This window comes from Xyrauchen texanus, chromosome 2 (genome assembly GCF_025860055.1).
Source record: "Xyrauchen texanus isolate HMW12.3.18 chromosome 2, RBS_HiC_50CHRs, whole genome shotgun sequence".
NCBI classification, from domain to species: Eukaryota; Metazoa; Chordata; class Actinopteri; order Cypriniformes; family Catostomidae; genus Xyrauchen; species Xyrauchen texanus.
The window spans coordinates 3,391,191-3,415,136 of record NC_068277.1 but is presented as its reverse complement, the minus strand read 5'-3'; the positions used below and the strand labels follow the sequence as shown (position 1 = coordinate 3,415,136).

Sequence of the window (23,946 nt, the reverse complement as noted above, 5' to 3'; positions counted from 1 at the left end):
GGAAAGAGTTAAGCATGTTCAACCCACGTCGGCAATGCATTGGGCAAGCGCTCACATCTACATCTACAAAGTGTGTTTCTGGCCTTGCATGTGTGCCGCACGGTCTGAAGATGATCCGACGCAAAATAAACTATGTTTTTGACTAAATAAACAATACAGAAAATAAGCTGTCAGTTTATGAACTGCATTCGATAAAGAACGTACTTTGCGGTCATAAAAAATTTAAATAAATAGATATATGGATATTAGGCAGGCGGGTGAGTTATATGAATACATTCCCAGACATATACACTCACCTAAAGGATTATTAGGAACACCATACTAATACTGTGTTTGACCCCCTTTCGCCTTCAGAACTGCCTTAATTCTACGTGGCATTGATTCAACAAGGTGCTGAAAGCATTCTTTAGAAATGTTGGCCCATATTGATAGGATAGCATCTTGCAGTTGATGGAGATTTGTGGGATGCACATCCAGGGCACGAAGCTCCCGTTCCACCACATCCCAAAGATGCTCTATTGGGTTGAGATCTGGTGACTGTGGGGGCCATTTTAGTACAGTGAACTCATTGTCATGTTCAAGAAACCAATTTGAAATGATTCGAGCTTTGTGACATGGTGCATTATCCTGCTGGAAGTAGCCATCAGAGGATGGGTACATGGTGGACATAAAGGGATGGACATGGTCAGAAACAATGCTCAGGTAGGCTGTGGCATTTAAACGATGCCCAATTGGCACTAAGGGGCCTAAAGTGTGCCAAGAAAACATCCCCCACACCATTACACCACCACCACCAGCCTGCACAGTGGTAACAAGGCATGATGGATCCATGTTCTCATTCTGTTTACGCCAAATTCTGACTCTACCATCTGAATGTCTCAACAGAAATCGAGACTCATCAGACCAGGCAACATTTTTCCAGTCTTCAACTGTCCAATTTTGGTGAGCTCTTGCAAATTGTAGACTCTTTTTCCTATTTGTAGTGGAGATGAGTGGTACCCGGTGGGGTCTTCTGCTGTTGTAGCCCATCCGCCTCAAGGTTGTGCGTGTTGTGGCTTCACAAATGCTTTGCTGCATACCTCGGTTGTAACGAGTGGTTATTTCAGGCAAAGTTGCTCTTCTATCAGCTTGAATCAGTCGGCCCATTCTCCTCTGTCCTCTAGCATCAACAAGGCATTTTCGCCCACAGGACTGCCACATACTGGATGTTTTTCCCTTTTCACACCATTCTTTGTAAACCCTAGAAATGGTTGTGCGTGAAAATCCCAGTAACTGAGCAGATTGTGAAATACTCAGACCGGCCCGTCTGGCACCAACAACCATGCCACGCTTAAAATTGCTTAAATCACCTTTCTTTCCCATTCTGACATTCAGTTTGGAGTTCAGGAGATTGTCTTGACCAGGACCACACCCCTAAATGCATTGAAGCAACTGCCATGTGATTGGTTGATTAGATAATTGCATTAATGAGAAATTGAACAGGTGTTCCTAATAATCCTTTAGGTAAGTGTACATCACACTGGAACGTGGACATTGTCCCGTGACACGAATATATGACAACGACAACGTGAAACTAACACTCTGGTTTTGTTAAACAAAGACAAATTATCCACAAGGAACAACTTTATTGATATACTGTTTATACACTAGAGGTGGACCGATAGTGGATTTTGTTGATACCGATAACTAAGGTGGAGAAAACGGCAGATAACCGATTAATCGGCCGATAGTTGTCTTAAAATCGATTTATAGTGTTCTTAGTCTGTCCATACTCTGACGGGCACATATATAGAGGCTTCAAGAGACCCCAAAGCAGTTTATTGTGTAACCACAATCCCAATAATAAACAGAAAAATTGAGATTTGGTGCAAAATGTGGGAGTTTTAACTATAAACAAGCCTGAAATACACCGGGGACTTTTATTAGAAAAATGACAGAGATTGTCTCCATTACAATGCTCTATACGTAAGTATATATGTAATTCATTTCACCAGATTAGTTTTATATATAAGGAATACAACAATGAGGAATAAAAGCAACTATCGGTTGGTAAAACCGATATATCGGTCTACTTCTAATATACACACATACATAAGCCGCTCGACTTACGGTTCCCTGCCAAACTGTCCAGCTGAGCGTTGACTACTATTTTGTAATGTTTTCTTTTTCTAAGGGACAATAACACCTACAAGCAGACAAAATAACTCACTACACAAACACACAAACTATTGTTCTTCATTTTGCAAGAGTTGAGTGAAAGTTTGAACTTACATCATCAAAACTCCAGCGAACGCGCTACAGATAAAGTTGAGATGAAACAGAGGTTTTCAGGTACTGAAATGGTGTTTGATTGTGTTCTACGTACACACAGTCTGTCTCCACTCACCTCTCTCTCTCGGTCAGAGTTGGACAGACGCATCTGTCGAAGCATTTGAGATCTCTGCTCCATCATTAGCGTCCTCTCATATGTGTATGCACTGATGTCACTGTCATGCTGAAAAGAGGAATCAGATGACATGACTACGATCACCAGCAAACCATTCAGTGTTGGGTCAGAATTTACCGTTAATATGAATTATATTAGTACTGATAAGGGATGTAACGTTTTCAAGGTTTCACAATATAGCTCGGTGTTAAAACGGATGGTTATAACACTGTTGAAATCTTCTCATTGACGGTACTGCATGAAGATAAAGACAAATCAGTTTAATTAAGACAGAATCTGTGACATTTACATGTCATCATATAAACTTGGCTGGATAAAATTAATCTTTAAATTGCACCTTCCTCATGTTGCATTTGACTGTCACTCAATTTTAAAGGTGACATGCAGGTGTCGCGAACGCTAAGCATCACGAGCACATCAGAAGTCCAGCATGAGTGGAGCGCAGTACACAAACATGTCTGAACCTGAACCTTTATTTTGGCTATGTGAAAGGCCCACGAGGCACCATCAATGTCGATGGTTACCCAGTCTGCAAAGTTTGCCGCAAAAATGTATCAGCTCAGGCGGGAAACACTTCAAACCATTTGAAAACTCCCCCTCAAGCCATCCTAGCTGTATATGAATTTCTTCTTTCAGCCAAACACAATCGGAGTTATATTAAAAATATCCTGCTCTTCCAAGCTTTATAATGGGAGTGAGTGAATGGTACCTTAGATTTTGAAGCCCAAATAAGTGCATCCATCCATCATAGAAGTAATCCATACGTCTCCAGAGGGTTTGTAAAGGCCTTCTGAAGCGAAGCGATGCATTTTGTGAGAAAATATCCATATTTATAACTTTACAAACTAAAATAACTTTATAAACTAAAACAGCTTACGCAACACCTACGTCACATGCCGGAACTTGACTCGCTTGTGAACGCACGCACGGCCATAACCGGAAGCCAGTGATTATAGTTTATAAAGTTATAAATATGGATATTTTTCTTACACAAACGCTTCGCTTCAGAAGGCCTTTATTGACCCTCTGGAGAGGTATGGATTACTTCTATGATGGATGGATGCACTTATTTGGGCTTCAAAATCTAAGGTACCATTCACTCCCATTATAAAGCTTGGAAGAGCAGGATATTTTTAATATAACTCCGATTGTGTTTGGCTGAAAGAAGAAAGTCATATACAGCTAGGATGGCTTGAGGGGGAGTAAATAATAGGATAATTTTCATTTTTGGGTGAACTAACCCTCTCCGTGAGCACCATCCCACAGAATGTGTGGAGATGAATTTATGTGGAAATACAGTACAAAGGATAATAAATTATATAATTTCATAAAAACACCAGATTCAATGTAGTTGTACATGATTTGTAATGACCAGTTAGACTAAAGTTGTGTTTATGCTTTCTATCACATTCACAAATGCAGCAAACGGATTTAAACGGATTTACCTTGTTGAACTTTACGATGTGCCAACTGTTCTTTTGCCTAAGTGCAGCGCAACAGCGGGACAATGTGTTTGATAATACTAATAATATGTTTTGTAAAACATTGTACTAAATAGGGATTATAAAATGCATGGTTTTGGTGACCATATGAATGCAAGAAACTGACAGTGAAACTGTGGCAGGAATTGTCAGTATTGGACTAAATGGCAATAAATAAACTGCACATGAATAATATATTTTCAGTATTGTTGAATTGAACTAAATCACAAATGCAACAAATTACTGAATGCATGCAAATGCATATTTGAAGTGTTAACCTGAGCAATAATCATTACAAATTATTACAATTAAATTTAATAAATAATAAAATAACAATAACAAAATATTTTTAGTTATAATCATCTGATTACTGTAAATGTTTATTTTTCTGTTTTCACCTTGTCAGATTAAGAGTGTCCTGATGTTCAAGATCAAAAGTTAAAGGATTAAAGTTGAAGAAATCCAAAATAAAGTTCAAGAATTGGTTATAACTGAAATATGTATCTGTATTTCATAACCAAATATTGAACTGCTTATAATATTATCAATGTACCTAAATACAGTGAAACTGTAATAGCGTGGTCATTTTTGTGACGGTAATCATACCGTGAAAATGTCATACCGTTACACCCCTAGTACTGATCCAGAGAGTTGTTTACCATTTCAACGACCTCCACCTCAGCATCTATACGCAGGTGATAAAGAAATGTTGCCAGATCCTTCTTCATCTGAATTGAGTTGTCCTCCATTTGAGCCACAGTAAAGATCCTCATGCCACACTTACGCCACACCTGACACAAACACACAGAGCATTAGTACTGGTGCTGGAAATGGAGAACCCGTTCAGTTGATAAAGAAATACACAAAGTATTTTTAATGACAAACACAGCACAACGAATGACTCTTTTGAGCCGGTTCTTTACAAACAAAATCAGTCAAAACGATTCACAAATGAGTCACAGATGTGCTCATTGGTCTAAAATGGCTCGTTCACTCAGCAAATCACTCGGAGCAGTTCCTGAATGAACATCTAACTCGCTCACTGAAACACAATGCAACAGTTCATAAAGGAAGTGGGCTGGGTGAGTGGGGTCCAGAGTGATTTATCCAGCCCTTTTCCTCACTCTGGAAGTGTCAGAGTGTATTTGGAGTATTTCAAGGCCCCGCTGTATATCAGTTTTGTATATAAAGTCCTGCGTTACGCACCAAATCTTCTGGTTATTATTGGGACTTTTGGTTACACAATAACTGAATTTGGGATTTTATTCATTTGGACTATTGTTGCCTCCGTGTCTGTGCCCATTACAATAAGGAAAGACTTAGAAAATGTTTTTATTATTCAAGATTTAACATTTAAGAAATCGGCCAATTACCCGATTCCACAACCTTAGTTATCAGTATCTGCAAAATCCACTATCTGTTGACTTCTAAAAATGTACTTGATAATAATACCCAAAATAGTATTGGTTTGTTTAATATTTACTTTAACATATATATATATATAAAACTTTTATAAATATAAAAACTTTAAATTTGAATTGTTTTATTTAAAAGTTTGTACACAAATAAAAGTAGACCCTTTATAGTTTCTAATGATGTCTTACACTTATTTGTATGCCCAAAAATGAATGAAGTATTTTAAGTTGTTTCCGCTGTTATGTGGGTTAATGTGCAAAAATCAGCATTGAGGGCAGTTTAGACCTACACACAAACTGATTTTAATGCATTTATACATTACTATTTAAGAAAAGAAAAGTATCATCTCTCTGGAATTTTTTGGGAATCAGATACATGTAGTTTATCATAGATAAGTGATGTATTTAAAAATTTGTTAGATGATATTTCTATGTGCTACTGTGGCAGAGCGGGGCGGGTCGTGATAATACACACCCGGTCTCTTATCAGGCAAATTAAGCCTCCGAGAGGGATAAAGGCTGATGACAGACGGTGGTGCGAGGAGAGAGAGATAGTTTACTGACATGTCCGTCATGTGTGTTTGTCTTTTGTTTGAGTTTGAAATGAAACTATTATTTATATCGTCAAGCCGGTTCTCGCCTCCTCCTTTCCATTGATCCCTTTACAGCTACATTTTGAAATTGCAGCATACAGTGTTTATTATAAGGGGGGCATAGAATTCGCAAACCAATACTCACTACTTAGGAGTACTTTTAAATGAGCTACTCTTTTACTCTTACTTGAGTAGTTTTTAGGACAGCTACTTTTTACTCTCACTACATTTTTTGGAAGTAACAGTACTTTTACTTGAGTAAGATTTTTCAGCACTCTTTCCACCCCTGACTCTTATACCCTCAATGTCTGTGCCCGTTATAGTAAGGAAAGACAAAAAAATGTCCCATCCATCCATCCATCCATCCATCTTCAACCGCTTATCCGAAGTCGGGTTGCGGGGGCTGCTGCTCCAGCAGGGGGCCCCAAACTTCCCTATCCCGAGCCACATTAACCAGCTCTGACTGGGGGACCCCGAGGCGTTCCCAGGCCAGTGTGGAGATGTAATCTCTCCACCTAGTCCTGGGTCTTCCCCGAGGCCTCCTCCCAGCTGGACGTGCCTGAAACACCTCCCTAGGGAGGCGGCCAGGGGGCATCCTTACCAGATGCCCAAACCACCTCAACTGACTCCTTTCAACGCAAAGGAGCAGCGGCTCCACTCCGAGCTCCTCACGGATGACTGAGCTCCTCACCCTATCGCTAAGGGAGAAGCCCGCCATCCTTCTGAGGAAGCCCATTTCGGCCGCTTGTACTCGCGACCTAGTTCTTTCGGTCATGACCCAACCTTCATGACCATAGGTGAGGGTAGGAACAAAAATTGACCGGTAGATCGAGAGCTTTGCCTTCCAGCTCAGCACTCTTTTCGTGACAACGGTGCGATAGAGCGAGTGCAATACCACCCCGCTGCCCCGATTCTCCGGCCAACCTCCCGCTCCATTGTCCCCTCACTCGTGAACAAGACCCCGAGGTACTTGAACTCCTTCACTTGGGGCAAAACCTCATTCCCTACCTGGAGTACGCACTCCATCGGTTTCCTGCTGAGAACCATGGCCTCAAAAAAATGTATCATTCTAAAAAAACGCTTGTAAAAATGCTTGCAAATTTTTACAAGCATTGTAAAAAAACGATCAGCCTTTTCCTCCACCTTAGTTATCGGTATTGATAAAACATTGCAGGTATAATATATTTTGGATAAATCAGTTGGTGCTTCCTTAAAAGTGCTAAGAATCATTAATGAACCAAAGCCAGACCCATTAAATTGCTAACAATTTCAATCTCTAATTAATACAGCACATTAGTGTCGGTACTGGGACAGTAACGCAATGCCTCACACACACCTTGTGTTGTTTGAGCAGGAAGGGCAGCAGCATTAGCATTCCGCCGTCATGAACGATCCACCACACGTCAATGTATCCCTCCGTACACGGCTCGCTGTTGCTTGGAAACAGAGAGATGTTTTTCGGCACCATTAGCGCCAAATGAGCTGTTGTGGTGACCCGAACTGTATCTGAATGAAAGACAAGAGAAAGAGAGTGTGTTAGAGCTGCTTAGAATAAAGATCACGATTCTCTCCATAATCTGAAGAAAATGATTATGCTTAATTCAGTCATTTACAAAACCAGGACATAAGGGTACTAAACAAAGTACTGGAGGTGCTGACAAAATGTGCTCTGCCTCAATCTATGCGAAAATGTAATGAAGTTGTTAATCAAATATATGCATTTAAAATGTCCCAAGTACACAAGCGGGCACAACGAATACATCATAAACCAAACAGCACCTTGTGATTAATTGCAACAAAATACAATCCTGTTAAAAAAACAGGACAAATGGTTTGCACATGTGAAGTAAAAAGCAAAACAAGCAGAAAAAAGCTTCATTAACAGTTCTATTTTCACTTGGTGTTGCACTTGTAAGCAAATATGCAATAAAACACTATTATATTACTAAAGTTGTTTTGAAATAATATTAAGTCTTTAAATTAAAACCACGTGGCCTTCAGTGTCTCTTGTAAAACTTGCTTCAAGAGCCAGTAATTAAATAGAGAACGGAGTAAACAGTGTGTTAGTGTTTCAGCAACAGAGACAATTAAATGTTTAAAAAACTATAATATAAAACATTAAAAAAGGTAATTTAATGTTAAATGAAACTACTCTTTACTGTGTGATACATCTACATTAATACTGATTTGATGCAGTAAGAATGCATTAATGTCTATAACAGACATAATGCAGCTTATATACATTTAGAAATCACACAAATCTAAATTTTAAGAATGTGTCCCATCTGCTTATACATTAACGGCAGTGTTTGCTTTAATATCTCATCAAAACAGCGTAGATTTTATCCCGTAATTCATTAACAGCTGTGTTAACATTAATATCACCTAAAGAGGGGTATTTTGATTAAGAACAGCGCAGAGTCTTGTGAAGAAGCGCTGCAATCTAGGGCTGCCCCCTAAAGGCCGAAACATACTTTACGCAAGTATGCGAACGTAGACGCGAGTGCTTGGCCAACACATGGCCTACCCGTGGTCCCGTTGTACACACTATTACGTGTGTTCTTGCATTGATCTGGTGGTTACAAACCTCACACCACAAGGGGGCGATTTAGTTTTTTTAGGCGTCAGGAAACCGAATCACGAGAATTGGACTCTGTGGGCCAGTGTTTTATGAAGTCAAAAAGCCATCCCAACATGTCCAACATGACTGGATATCCATAGCTAGTTGCTAGTCGCCTTTCTATTTCTTCCTGGCTCGGAAAAATCTGTCCCGTAGCTGTTTCCATTTTCTCTTTACAGTGTCGTTATCAGAATTTAGGGAAGCTGCAATTTCTTGCCAAGCATTTTCAATCGCTGTTTTATGGAGCGGGAACGAGGGGTCGTAAATATGTTTGTATAATCTAACTTGTTCAGAAAGACTCTACTCAAATTGCTGCTCCGCCATGACAGTTGTTGACTGAAAACAGAAAATCCGCTCCAGCGCCCCTTGCGGCAACGCAGAGAATACAGCGCATACTTGCGTTGGGTTATGAATCGAGCGCTGACACATTTGACAACGCAACGACGAGTGGAATCGAACTTTGTGCGTGCGCTTGTAAAATGTATATTTTAAAGGCTCATTATTACGGTTTACTATTTCTATGTAATGTAGAACAGTGTAATATTACTGATAACATACTTTTTCAGCCCTGGAACTCCAAAACTCCAACATTTATATATTAAAGTAATTCAATTAATATCATAAACGTGCGACTAGTCAACAAATGGCTTAAATTAACGCCTACTAGTCGACTAGGAAAATCTTTGGTCGGGGCAGCCCTACTGCATTCATCACAAGACACAAGTGCACGTGCAGACACACGCATGTGAGTGTTTGAGAGCAGCGTCTCGTGCAGGTGCGCTATGTTTTGTAGATGCCATTTAAAGTTTATCAACATCTAAAAACACATCTTGAAATGAATTTCTAATTTAAATTTGACCGCCTTACAAATGCACGCCACTTAATATACATGGCAGCATCGTTGTCATTTAGGAATGAGATCGCGTGGGTGTCTGAATCGAGATCGCAACCTTTTAACGATTAATCGTGCAGCTCTAAGGTGTGAGTTAAAGGAACAGTTCACTCAAAAATGACAATTCTGCCTTTATTTATTCACTCACTGATGAAGGTTTTCCAGCTCTGAGGGTCTTCGCTCTGTCTCCAGGCCTGCGGCCAGCCCATGACGATAGTGTTGTGCTTCATGCCGCCCAGACCGCTGGACTGGATCATGTGACTGATGCCTTCGCGTGGCTTCTGTGCCACGATACACTGAACAAAACCCTTCACACGCTCTTTATCCATCTGATGCTTCAGAGTCTAAGAAACAGACAGAGAAAAGTACATCTGTCCATGTTAGGGGCAGAAATGTACAGTACTTTTATCAAGGGGCATATTGGGGCGTATTGTTCAAGTTTCCTATTTTTCAGTGCCATTTTTCAGCACTTCTGCTCAAGTGATTTTAGTAACATTTAAGCCCCATTCACACCGCCAGCGCCATCACACGAGACAGCGACACCATCCCATTCATTTTCAACGAGAGCACGGCGACTTCAAGCGACACGAGCTGTCATGACTGTTGGCGACAGAGACAAGTTAAACTAATGTAAACTTTATGCAAACGACGAGCAACATTCGCAAGCGACTACCAATGAGAGTGAAGACAGAGGAGCTTACATCATCCGTCTCCAGGCAGGTTGAGTGTGAGGTACTGGAGTCGACTCGACTGCAGGAAAGACGGAGAAGTTAAACGTTTCTGTGAGCGATTTCACTGTTCTCTATCATTTGTCTGTAACCACATACATAGTTATGGCCTAATTAAATGATGCACGGAAAACCGTGTCGGCATTCTGAGTGAGTTTGATTCATATATTGATATAGCGTTCATCAAATTAGTATGATATCTTAGTTTAGTTAGCATTTCAAACACTACTATGGCCAGTTTTGCAGTCCACCAATAACGTTAGAGCGGCAGCAGCTGTAGGAACACCCACCAGCGACACAGATCACAAAGTCTACAGGCATGCCGCCCGCGGTGTGAACGGGGCTGTAGAGGTTGAACAACAGTGGATTTTGCCGAAACCGATAACTAAGGTGGAGGAAAAGGCACAGACCTTGTGCCTTTTTACGACGGGCACAGACATTGAGGCTATAAGAGTGCAAAATGAATAAAATCCCACAAGCAGTTTATTGTGCAACCAATATCCCAATAATAGCCAGACAAATAAAGATTTGGTGCATAATGTGAGACTTTATAATCAATTATAAATCTAACTGGCAGCCAGTGAAGAGAGCACAGAATACGACCTTTTGCAGTCTTGCAAGGGAAGCGTTGTAAATTCCTCTATACAGGGAATTGCTATAATCCAGGCGAGCTAAAACAAAAGCATGGATAACCTTTTCAAAATCCTTAAGAGGCAGGAAAGGCTTTACCTTAGATAAAAGACTCAATTGAATAAAACTAGTTTTAACGACTTCATTTATCTGCTTATCGAACTTAACTTTTAACTGACGATTTAAGGAAAGGGGCCAAATGAACATTGGCAGAGCCAGCCATCTTGGAAGTGCCAAACATAACTATCTCTGTTTTTTGAGTCATTGAGGCTTTAAAACGTTTAAAGACATCCACGATTTCACATCATTTAGACAGGCCAGCAGGGGTTCTAATGCATTCCTGTTATTCGTTTTTAGCGGTAAGTAAATTTGGGTGTCATCAACAGAAGAGTGAGATGATACCTCAATGTTTCTTAAACACACTTTCTAAAGGATGCATGCACAGAGAGAATAAGGGTGCTTTCACATTGGCAGGTTAGTTAGAAACAGACCACGGTTTGCATGAAAAATTGGTAACGTGAAAGCCGTCATGTGGACCAGGGTACCAAACCTGTACGAGACGACCTGTAGGAGGTGTTCTGAGTTCGGTTGCAATGGAACTTGGAACTGAAAGTCCCAAAAAAGTAATGATGCCACAATGACATACAAGTACAATCAACACTATAAATATTGTCTGTCTATCTATGTATGTACCTTATAAATACTATTATAGGTTATAAATATAGGGTATAATAGGAGATGACAGTGGTGATAACTTCACCTGAGTAAGCGTGCAGTGTAAACAAAGGTGCAAATTAATTCCTTGCAATCAGCTGTCTCCTCAAAAAATATCGTGAAACCAGACCAATGCTGTGGGGGTCACTGGGAACAATCACACTCGGAATCAGACCGCAGCAAATGTGCCCATTGTGAAAGCTCCCTAAGACAGGGGCCAGAATAGAGCCCAAAGAATGCCACAAATAAGAGCGACGGAGTAGCCAAACCCAAAAGAGGAACCGATGGATCACACGCAGGTTGCTGGATGTTAGATCTGGCCTCTACAATTCTATCAACAAAAAAGTTGAGAAAATGGTTGAATATTTTTGGGGACATATTTATAGGAGGATTGATCACAGAACTTATGGTTGCAAAAAGCACTATGTCTTTGATCATTATTGGCAATAACCTCAGAGAAATATTTAGACTTTGCTGCTTTCACAGCTTTCTGAAACTTTGATAGAGAGTCTCTTAAGATTTCATATGACACCTGAAGTTTGTCCTTCTTCCATTTACGTTCTGATCTTCAGCATAACCGCCTTAAACAGTGGATTTCATCATTTAACCGAGGGGCTGATTTGGGTTTAGCATGTTTCATCCTCAGGGGAGCAACAGAGTTCAAGACCTTTGTACAGGTGGAGTTAAAAACATTAACATGCTCCTCGACACTTCGGTGAGATGAAGAAAAATCTAACTCTGAGGATTGTAGTGCCTATTTATATGCAACAGTAAAATCTCCATTTGAACAAACCAAGAGACAAGATAAGGTCCAATGTATGTCTACGAACGAGTCTTTCACCAGTTGGTCGAAACCAAAAGAGTCGATATGATAGGGGGTCTGGGCAGCTCAGCGAGTATTGACGCTGACTATCACACCTGGAGTCGCGAGTTTGAATCAGGGTGTGCTGAGTGACTCCAGTCAGGTCTCCTAAGCAACCAAATTTTCCCGGTTGCTAGGGAGGGTTGAGTCACATGGGGTAACCTCCTCGTGGTGGTGATTAGTGGTTCTCGCTCTCAATGGGGCATGTGGTGAGTTGTGTGTGGATCGTGGAGAGTAGCATGAGTCTCCACATGCTGTGAGTCTCCGCGGTGTCATGCACAACGAGTCACGTGATCAGATGCGCCGATTGACAGTCTCAGAAGCGGACGCAACTGAGATGCATCCTCCTCCACCTGGATTGAGGCGAGTAACGCGCCACCACGAGGACCTACTAAGTAGCGGGAATTGGATATTCCAGCATTGGGAGAAAAGGGGATTAAAAAAGGGGCAATAAGATTTAAAAAGTCTTTAGCCATAGGGTTCATTGGACAGCATGAATATTAAAGTCCCTAACAATTAGTATTATATCATAGTTGGGGACAATACCCCCTAAAAAGTCCATGAATTCATCAATAAACTCCCTGTTGAATTTGGGAGGGCTGGTACACCACCGCATACACAACAGGTTTCACCAGATCCAATTAAAATGGCACGAACGTACAACTAATCTTACTTCTAAAAATGGATGCCACTCCACCACCCTGTCCAGTTGCCCGAGGCAAGTTAAAAATGCATAATCTGGAGGTACAAGTTCTGAAAAGAGGCTTATATCTCCAACATTTAGGCAAGACTCTGTAACAAGTAAAAAAAATCTAGGTCATGAGAGGTGATAAAATAATGTAAAATGAAAGTCTTATTAAACATCGATCTCGCATTTATCATGGCCAACCTGATCGGCAACTGATCGTAATCAAGCGAAGAGACATTGTCCTAAAGCGACTCATGACGCAGAGGGCAAAGGTTTTGTGGAATCACTCCCCCTCGGAAAAAAACAAGGTGACTGGCAAATGTAGACATCACTGGAAGAGTCCGGAACAATGGGCTGAATCCACCGAAGCGGCACTTCCAACGGGTGCCAGGACACTCCCACCCACAAGGAGAAAGACCCAACTGGCATAGCATTCCCAAAAGTAAAACCAAGGATGCCTTCAGCTTCACTAATATTCCTCCCCTCTTTCCTCGTTGTCTACGGCGTTTCTTTAGAGGACGGGCAGACAGCGCACACACGCCGGTAGGTTCTTCACCGGTGGGGGAGAACAGGAATGTAATCCTCTCAGTTGATGTTCATAAGAGCTTTGGATATTAAAGAGTGTTTGGAAGTTATGTACCAGCACAGAGGTAGTATTTTGTATTAACATGGACAATAACAACATGAGGACAAACATAATAAACAGGTTAGGCAACAGACAGCAAGCCACACACCCCGGCGCCATCTTGGATCTCCACTATTTTTTACTACTTTTAACTATGAACAAGCCCAAAATACACCGGCGACTCTTATTTTGAAATGACAGATACTTGGCTCTGTTACAATGCGCTATGCGTCAGTGTTTACAAAGTTACGCTTTTTATAGACTATTTTATTCCCTAGATGAAGAGTCCACATATCAGATTTGTTTTGCATGCCCTTGCTGCAATTTACAACACTTAATTATTCAATCAAAATAACAAAATATGCATTGAAATGAGGACAGAACATATGGATGAACATTGTTTAGATAGATTTAAAGTCACCATGAAACGGAAGTTATGACCGACTTTATTACTGTATTGTGAAGTTTTTTCGAGTGAAACGGTTATTCGAACGAGAAACAAAATGAAGGGTGGGGACTTGGTGTACGTTAGGTCAAGGCTGAAGCCATTGTGCCAATGCTGCCCTACAAAGGCAAAACGCCGTAACATCATGTTTGGTCAAAAATGAGTTAATGTCATTTTTGGGGTATTCAAGACCTCCTTTATCATGTGAATAAATATCGTGAGTCAATTTGATTGTTTTAACGAGAAATTAAAGGGCTATGACAACCGTAACATGCAAAACCATACGAGAAACCACAGCAGAACGCCGTAACAGTTGTTACGGCTCTTAGCCTTTGTTCCGGCACGCTGAAGTTGAGTTTAAGGTGTTCTGACTTTGTTTCGCCTGGCATCAAGAGAGATGTTACGGTGCCGCTGTGATGTTACTGTACTCTGGCTTTGTCATACTGTCAAAGATTACCGCTCTTTTATTGTCACCAAACCGCGTAACATACACACGACACATCTCTGAAATAAAGTGTAGACTGACGACTGCTTGTTTGTATTATTACTCTGTGATAGCGATGTGATAGGGCGATGGTTCAGATCTGTCAATGTCAGTGACAGCCCGGAGCTTGCTAAATTTAATCTGTGTCACGTAAATTAGCGCTAACGTTGATGCTGACACTCGCCTCACATCAGATGCTGAAAACCAAATATTAAATACAGAGGCATCCTACCTTTCCATGCAATCCGATATAATCCATAGAAGATATAATCCATAGAAGATATAATCCATAGAAGATATAATCCATAGCAATGCACGTCATCTGCTGTATCCACAACAATCCATACGTGTTTGAGCCATATTTCCTTCTTGCAGGTGTTCACGTCAGATTTTACAGCTGGTTATCACTAACGTCCGTACAAAGTAGGCTAACCTAAATAGTAAAAGTAATTCCAACTTTTTTTCGGTATACTCTGTCTATATTATCTCAGAATTAAAAAGTAGTAATCCAAGTCAAGTTCGTTGACTGAGTATCTTGAGCAGTTTGGTGGCCCTTAACCCTTTAACTGTCACCCCTCCCCCTTTTTTCGCATAGACAAAAATCACTATCCAAACTTAAATGGTTGTATTTCAAGAATGCTTTGTCATATATACCTATGGACAAGTTGTGTTCCAAATTTTAGGTTGATATCTCAAAAAATTAGCTTTCAGTAAGATTTTATTTGGGCGCAGTAAAAAACTTGGAATGAGCAGTCTCTAATCTCTAATGTATTGGTCTAATGTTTAATTAATTATTACTCTATATCTTGCATTTAAATACATATACCTTTGTATTCAATTATAATTAAATTATCTTTATTGTGAAAATATGTATTGTATTTATTCATACTGTACATACTGTACTGCAAAGTAACTTATCTGTTATACTGTTTAACTGTGTTAGTGTTGCCGCACTATCCTGATCATTATAGCACTAAATAGGAACAATCAAAGGTCTTCTATATAATTTAAAACAAATACCATGATGACTAGACCTTGGTTAGGTGTTCTTATAATGGATGTAAGTATGGTGAACAGCAAGTAAATATTGATTATATGTCAGTTACGGCCTTTTGCCTTTGCATGACTCCTGATTTTTGGCACATGATACAAAGGCAGAGTACATTAACTGCCAAACAAGGGTCAAAGGTCAATTTTGAGCTCAAGATTTTTTGCATACAAACATTTCTTCTGTATAGCAACTAGCTGTGAAATTTTGGGAGTCCTACCTATAATACTTTTGTCTGGACAAAACAGAAACTTTAAAGTCATTTTTCTCAGTTTCACACTCTAGTGAGTTAAGGTCTTTTGCTTTTGCAGGGCAGAATATAGATGGATGTAAACAAGCGAGTAGAAGCAAATTTGTCCTCATTCTGAATCACAATAATCTAAGCATAAAGAATAAAGAACATTTGCTCGAGCAGTATGTCCAAGAAACTCCAGCTAGTATCCTTTCGTCCAGCTTCGGCGTCAGCATGTCTTATTTAGAAGTCGTCATTGCTATGCCCTATTCCATACGAACACAATTACCCTCCACTGTGAGAGCTTCAGAAGGCTGGAAGGTGAATATAGTAAGTCAAATCTAATTTTTAAGGGATTATTATCGTAAAATCTGTATGGAATTGACCCTACAGAATGGATTGTGCTCCTTTCCAAGTACCCTGCGAAGGTATAATCGGCGCCAGTTGAACACAGCCAGACACACTAGGGGAGGGAGTGTTCTAGAAAGCATTTGATTGGACAAATTTCTGCTGATTTTAAATGCTTATATCTTCTGAAAACTAATTCTGTCAGCATTTGGAAGTACAATAGCATATTGATGACCTTAAAGGGAGTAAATATAGACTGAAAGCAGCAAAACTTTCTTTTTGATTTTATGGTGACTTTAAATCCCCACGAGGTGTCAGTGATTGTTTTTATTTTACCTCTAGAGGCCGAAATACTACGTATTGGCAACTATCTGCTGTAATGAAGACTCAAGTGGGTTGAGATCCATAAGCGGTTTTATTGGACAGAGGAATAATCAAACGTACAGGCAGGGTCAAACCACAAGCAGACAGGAATATAGTAGGCAGGCAGATGATCGGGGCAGGCAGCAAACAATGGAGATCGATAAACAGGCAAGGTACTCACAGGGCAGTGGCAATCAAACAGGGTCGGAGAATAAAGCAAGGTTGGTGCACGGTAAATCTCAGAGTGAACAGGATAACGCTTGGTAATGTAGCCGGAGCAAACAAGACTTCGCAGTGAGGTGGAAAACAGACATTACTTAAATAGGGCAGAGATAACAAGGCACAGCTGGAGCATAATCAGACCTAGATATGTGGCTTAATGGGGAATGTGGTTTTACTGGTTAATACACCGGTGAACCCGATCTCCGATGACTGAAGGGGGAGGTGCCCTCACCAGTGTTCGTTACAGAGCCCCCCCCCCCTGTGAGCGGCTCCTGACGCGAGGACGCGACCTGTGCCGGGGTCTCCCCCGAGGTCGAGGGGCCGGTTTCTCCGGGTTGATCCGATGGAACTCAGTGATGAGGTTGGGGTCGAGGATGTCGTTAGTACTGACCCAGGATCTTTCCTCCGGACCGTACCCCTCCCAGTCCACCAGGTATTGGATCTGACCTCGGTGTCGTCGGGAGTCGAGCAGGGTTCGCACCAGGAAAGCTTCCTCGCCACCCACAGTCGGGGGTCCAGGGGTCACCTCCTCCTCAGCCCTCGGAGCATCGGCCGGTTTCAGCAGGGAGACATGAAAAGTGGGGGAAATGCGGTAATTAGCAGGTTAGCAACATTAGCAGTTGAAGGCGGAATGAGACAGGGTTAATCTTTCTTAGAATTTTAAAGGGACCCACATACCTAGGACTGAGCTTTTTGCATGGTAAGCGAAGACGAAGGTCCCGGGTGGAGAGCCAAACCCATTGGCCCGGGAAGTAATGACGGCGATGACGATCTGCTTGTTCCCGGGAACGGTTTATCGCCCGCTGTAGGTGGACGTGAGCTTGGTCCCACACCGCCTCACTGCGCTGGATACAATCATTCACTGCAGGGACTTCTGAAGGTTCGCCGGACCAAGGAAAGTGAGGGGGCTGGTACCCCAGGACACACTGGAAGGGGGTCAGGTTGGTAGCTGGTTTGAGGAGGGAATTCTGTGCGTATTCGGCCCAAGGAAGCAAGCGGCTCCAGTCCGACTGGTTGCGATGGCAGTACGCTCGGAGGAACTTGGTGATCTCCTGGTTCAGGCGCTCCTTCTGACCATTAGACTGCGGGTGATACCCTGAAGTGAGGCTGACGTTAATGTTCAAGAGCCGGAGGAAGGCCTTCCAGGCTCTGGAAGTGAACTGAGGGCCCCGGTCCGAGACGATATCCTCGGGAAGTCCGTAGTAGCGGAAGACATATTGAAGCAGCTGCTCGGCGGTCTCGAGGGCTGTGGGAAGCTTGGGTAGTGGTATCAGCCGGCAGGCCTTGGAGAACCGGTCAATGATGGTGAGGATCGTGGTATGGCCTCGGGAGTTGGGTAAGTCTGTGATGAAGTCCACGGCGATGTGCGACCAGGGGCGCTGAGGTATGGGTAGTGGCTGGAGCAGACCTGCAGGTGGTTGTCTTGGGGTCTTGGCAATGTTGCAGGTCTGACACCTACTCACGAAGTCGGCCGTGTCGGTGGCCAGCGTCTCCCACCAGAAGCGGTTCCTTAAGAGGCGAACGGTGGAGGTGACGCCAGGGTGCCCAGAGTTAGGGGCGTCGTGTACCCAGCGCATTACCCTCTCCCGGATGCTGGGAGGCACAAAAGTCTGGTCGGGCGGACATTCGGGTGGAGGCGGAGCCATGGCCTGGGCCTGGGAGATGTCAGATAGGAGGTCCCACTGGATGGGAGCTAGGATCAGCTCAGAGGGAATTATGGGTTCGGCAACGGGGCTTTGAGGTTCGGCCTCGTACAGTCGTGAGAGTGAGTCGGCCTTGCCATTCTTGGATCCTGGGCGGTAGGAAATGGAGAAGTCAAAGCGAGTAAAAAACAAGGCCCATCTGGCTTGTCTGTGGCTGAGTCGTTTGGCAGAGCGGAGGTACTCCAGATTACGGTGATCCGTAAAGACCAGGAAGGGGTGTCTGGCTCCCTCCAACCAGTGTCGCCATTCCTCCAGCGCGGCCTTCATGGCCAGGAGTTCGCGGTTGCCAACGTCATAATTCCGTTCGGCCGATGTGAGCTTGCGGGAGTAGAAGGCACAGGGGAAGAGTTTAGGCAGGTTACCTTGGCGCTGGGAGAGTATGACCCCAATGCCTGTGGCAGAGGCGTCGACTTCCACCACGAAAGGGATGTCAGGGTTGGGGTGATGCAGGATCGGTGCGGAGGTGAAGCGTTCCTTCAACTGGTCGAAGGCCTGAAGAGCATCGATGGACCAGAGAAGCTTGGTTCGACCCTGCTTTACCATGGCAGTGAGTGGTGAGGCGACGGTGCTGAAGTTCCTGATGAACCGCCGATAGAAGTTGGCGAATCCCAGGAACCGCTGGAGCTCCTTCACCGTGTTGGGCTGAGGCCAGTTTAGCACGGCTTGAACCTTATTGTCGTCCATGGCCACCCCCTCAGGGCTGATGATGTACCCTAGGAAGGTGACAGACTTCAGGTGAAAGTCACATTTCTCCGCCTTGGCGTATAGCTGGTGTTCGATCAGTCGTTTCAGTACCTGTCTGACCTGGATGATGTGTTCCTCGAGAGAGTTGGAGTAAATTAAGATGTCGTCAATGTAGACGATCAGGCACCGATTGAGCATGTCTCTGAAGACATCGTTAATGTGGGACTGGAACACCGAGGGGCTATTGGACAAGCCGAACGGCATGACCCGATATTCATAATGCCCACTGGTGGTAGAGAAGGCGGTCTTCCACTCGTCCCCCTCCCGAATGCGGATCAGATTGTAAGCACAGCGCAAGTCCAGCTTAGTGTAGATCTTCGCTGACCTCAGTTGTTCTAGTGCCGCGGGAACCAGGGGCAGGGGGTACCGGAACTTGACGGTGACGTCATTTAGGCCACGATAGTCGATGCAAGGACAAGACAACCATCCTTCTTGCCTACGAAGAAGAACCCGGCTGCCGCCGGAGAAGTGGATGGACGAATGAATCCTTTGGCCAGCTCCTCCTCGATGTATGATTTCATGGCGAGGGACTCGGGTTCCGACAAGGGGAAGATTCTGCCTCGGGGTGGTGTAGTACCTGGCTTGAGCTCGATGGCGCAGTCGCTGGGACGGTGAGGCGGAAGTAGTGACGCCCTGGCTTTGCTGAATGCCTCACTCAAGTCGGCGTATGCTGGGGGTATCAAGGGGAAGGCGTCAGACCCCTTTAAGACTTTGGTAGCCCCAACGGTGGCAGGTAGAACGGGCTTCATGCATCTCGCTGCGCAGTCCGGACCCCACCGTGTGATTTGACTGTTCCACCAAGAAACTTGTGGTTCGTGTAATCGGAGCCATTGAAGACCAAGAATGACTGGGTTGTGGGGGGAGTGAATGACATAAAAGCGTGTGGTCTCAGTGTGTAGTACGCCCACCTGCAGGAGAATATCGATGGTGGTGTGACACACTCGGCCGGATCCCAGGGGACGACTATCTAGTGCCGCCACTGTCAAAGAAGGAGTGCAAGCCGTCAAGGGAATGTGGTACTGTTTGCAAAAATTTTCGTCAATGAAGTTGCCTGCAGCCCCTGAGTCTATCATAGCATGCGCACCGGTACTGGACGCTAGATAAATGAGCTTAACGGGAACTTCGAGGCAGGTTTTAGACAGCGTGGAGGAAATTAACAGACTCACCCCAGGCCGTTGTGGTTGTGGTGGGCGTGTCGGGCAGCTGGCACGTTGATGTCCAGCTTGGCCACAGTATGAACAAAAGTGGTTGGAGAAACGGCGTTCTCTTTCCTCGGGAGAGATGTGGGTTCGGTCGACCTGCATAGGCTCTGATGTATCATGGTGTTGGTGTCCCGTTGGGAAAGGTGTGGCCCGCCGGGCTGGAGACCACTGAATTGGACGTCTGGAGCGGATGAGGCTGTCAATGCGGATGGCCAGGGAGACGAATTGCTCTAGTGAAGTTCCCTCATCGCGACAGGCCAGCTCGGATTGGAGTTCTGCATTCAACCCCTGCCGGAAGAGGAGCTTATGAGTGGACTCCACCCAACCGGTTTGTGCGGCGAGGGTGCGGAAGGAGAGTGCGTAATCCGCCGCCGTGCGGTTTCCCTGGCGGAGGGCCAGGAGCTGTTCGCCGGCGTTCTTACCGCCCTCGGGGTGATCGAAGACGTCAATCAGTCCCTGCCTGAACGAGTCAAAGGAAAACTGGGTGAACCCCTGGTTGGTCCAGACCGCGGTGGCCCAGTCGAGGGCTCTCCCCGTGAGCACGGAGCTCATAAAGAGAATTTTACTCTCATCAGTGGGATACAGTGCCAGTTGTTGTGAGAGGAAAACCGAGCACTGCATGATGAACCCCTTACACCTAGAGGGAGTACCGTCAAATTTGTCGGGTAGCGCGAATCGTGGGCTGGCAGATGTGAGAAGATGAGGATTGACAACGGCTTCCGCGCTGGCTTGAGGCTCTGCCGGCGCCGGTGCGGGCTGGTGGAAGGCTTGCATGGAGCGCATCATCTCCTCTACTGCTGACGTGAGCTGACCGAGTTGGTGTTGTTGTGTAGCCAGCAGGTTAGCTTGCACAGAGAGTTCTTTGGCCATGCGTGAAATCACCGCTGGATCGGTGTTTGGCGAAGTCTTCTGTAATGAAGACTCAAGTGGGTTGAGATCCATAAGCGGTTTTATTGGACAGAGGAATAATCAAACGTACAGGCAGGGTCAAACCACAAGCAGACAGGAATATAGTAGGCAGGCAGATACGATATCAGAGCAGGCAGAAGATCGGGGCAGGCAGCAGACAATGGAGATCGATAAACAGGCAAGGTACTCACAGGGCAGTGGCAATCAAACAGGGTCGGAGAACAAAGCAAGGTTGGTACACGGTAAATCTCAGAGTAAACAAGATAACGCTTGGTAATGTAGCCGGAGCAAACAAGACTTCGCAGTGAGGTGGAAAACAGACATTACTTAAATAGGGCAGAGACAACAAGGCACAGCTGGAGCATAATCAGACCTAGATATGTGGCTTAATGGGGAATGTGGTTTTACTGGTTAATACACCGGTGAACCCGATCTCCGATGACTGAAGGGGGAGGTGCCCTCACCAGTGTTCGTTACATCTGCATACATTTAGCAGATAACCAATAGCTCCAAAAAGCAACTATCGGCAATGGTTAATCAGTGAAACTGATATATATCGGTCAACCTCTAGTTAACTGTCAAAAACTGCAACTACAATAATTAAGAATTGAAGAATTAAAAAATACATCAGATGTTACAAAAATTATGAATATACAATGATTTACTACCACAAAATCTATCAAGCAAAGTCCAGCTCACATTTCTCCCTATAATGAAAAGAAAATTTTTGTTTTGCAAAGAAAATGAAGCATGTAATTGTTTAGAAACACACTAAGCAAGAATTACAAAACACATTATATTGTAGTGACAAACCGATATACATCGGCCATGCCCATAAATCAGACATATTTACATATTTACATTATGCAAATAACTGTAACCATTGGTCGATTAGCAGCAGTATCACTTTCAGAATCTAACGAGACCCTTGAGTAAATACTGTATAGTGTAAAATTCATTTTCATTTCAACAAATTTGTATACGTCTCATTTGCCTTCTTATTCATATCAGCATAAGTGTTGTCGGCCTGTCAGCTGTTTTTCACATGAAAGTGACACCAAAGAAGAAGGAAGTACCTGCTCCGCAGCGAGAGCTTCGCCGTAACTCTGCAGGAAGTTTCCTGGTATAACGGTTCCCACTATAGTTAAACCTTTCCCTGCTTTCAGCTGAGACGCAAACGTCAACAAACGTGGAGATTTAATATGTGAGTCTTCATCCAATTTCAGCAAGACAAGGAGCTGAGGCCTGTGAGACGAGAGAGAGAAACAACATTTATAAACACCATCTGATTTTGTATGTACTAACAGGTGCAAGATATCAGTGGCCGCAATATTATTAATTGGTAATTGCTAAAATTGTATTTGTACACACCATACACTGATTACTCTCTAAAAAGGCAAGAAATCTGCATTTACATGACATATGAAATAACCGTGTTATCTTCTGACGTGAAACCGTGAAGAGGCATGCACTCAACACGTTCGCTCTTCACGCTCGCTCTGCACGCGCACTCTACACGCGCACTCTACATGCGCACTCATTGGATGAGCCAGTATAAACACCGGATAAGGTGTTTACATGGCACGCGAAATCGGCATTACACGGAGGAAATGATCTGCTTTAACCTCAAGCACTTTTCATCAAAACAAGGTGATTTTCCAGGTATTCCAGTTCTTACATTTCTAAAAGCTAAATTCAAGTACTTTAAGGACCTTGTGTGAACCCTGTAGACAGTGTAGAAAAATGTGCAGTAATGGACAAATCAAGAGATAGAGAGATTATGATGTTTGACGGGTCATTTTATTTATTAATACACATGGACAGAAAACAATGGTGCAAATTTCTAATTATCGAGTTGTGCCACAACATGGTTAGTCAATTTTTATGGGTTTGCAATAATCGAAATTCAATATATTGTCCCATCCCTACTGTTAATGTTTCATGAAGTAATATGTGAAAATCTGTGTATGACTAAGTGGTTAGTCACACAGGACACACTTTGGCCATTTTGTTGCATCTCAATTTATTTTAAGCATCACACGCCATGAATGACGCATTTTTAAGACACTGTGTCAAGTTAAAAATAGTTCAACAAACATGTTGGCGACACCTGCATTCTGTTCTGTTCCATGTTGCTATGTCCAACTGTTTTTGAACATTAAAATGCCTGTGAACGTTTTTTAAGAAAAGTGTGATTATACACGACTTCCTTAAGACCAGCCAGAGTTTGAAAATTCATTGTTTTACACCTCCCAAGTACATGCACATGTGCATAAATAAATGAGTGTGTACCTCCAGTTTTTGGTGTGTGGAGGTCCTTCTTCCAATCTGAGCAGAGCAAATCGAGCAGCACTGAGAGACAAACCCCTGATCCCATCACCCCACTCTTTCTCTGCTCTAAAACACACACAAACACACGACATTTAATCATGTTAATGCCACAACCATCACTATTTCAATCTAATAAAATCCCTAGTTAAAACCTAAACAGCTGCTACTAGTACACACTAACACAATCAAACACACACACAAAACTCAGGGTTCTGGTTCCC

General features: G+C 43.3%; 1 protein-coding gene across 1 annotated transcript in view; it reads right to left on the bottom strand.

Annotated features, from left to right (window-relative positions):
* The window catches only part of LOC127617244 (solute carrier family 12 member 6-like), a 59,069-nt gene that overhangs the window by 5,643 nt on the left and 29,480 nt on the right, over window positions 1-23,946 (bottom strand). The window contains exons 17-22 of the mRNA XM_052089189.1: window positions 23,687-23,791; window positions 22,471-22,639; window positions 9,596-9,791; window positions 7,272-7,441; window positions 4,587-4,718; window positions 2,387-2,494 (exon numbers count right to left, since the gene is read on the bottom strand). Of these exons, the coding sequence (XP_051945149.1) occupies window positions 2,387-2,494; window positions 4,587-4,718; window positions 7,272-7,441; window positions 9,596-9,791; window positions 22,471-22,639; window positions 23,687-23,791 (880 nt within the window). The remainder of the gene's footprint in view (window positions 1-2,386; window positions 2,495-4,586; window positions 4,719-7,271; window positions 7,442-9,595; window positions 9,792-22,470; window positions 22,640-23,686; window positions 23,792-23,946) is intronic.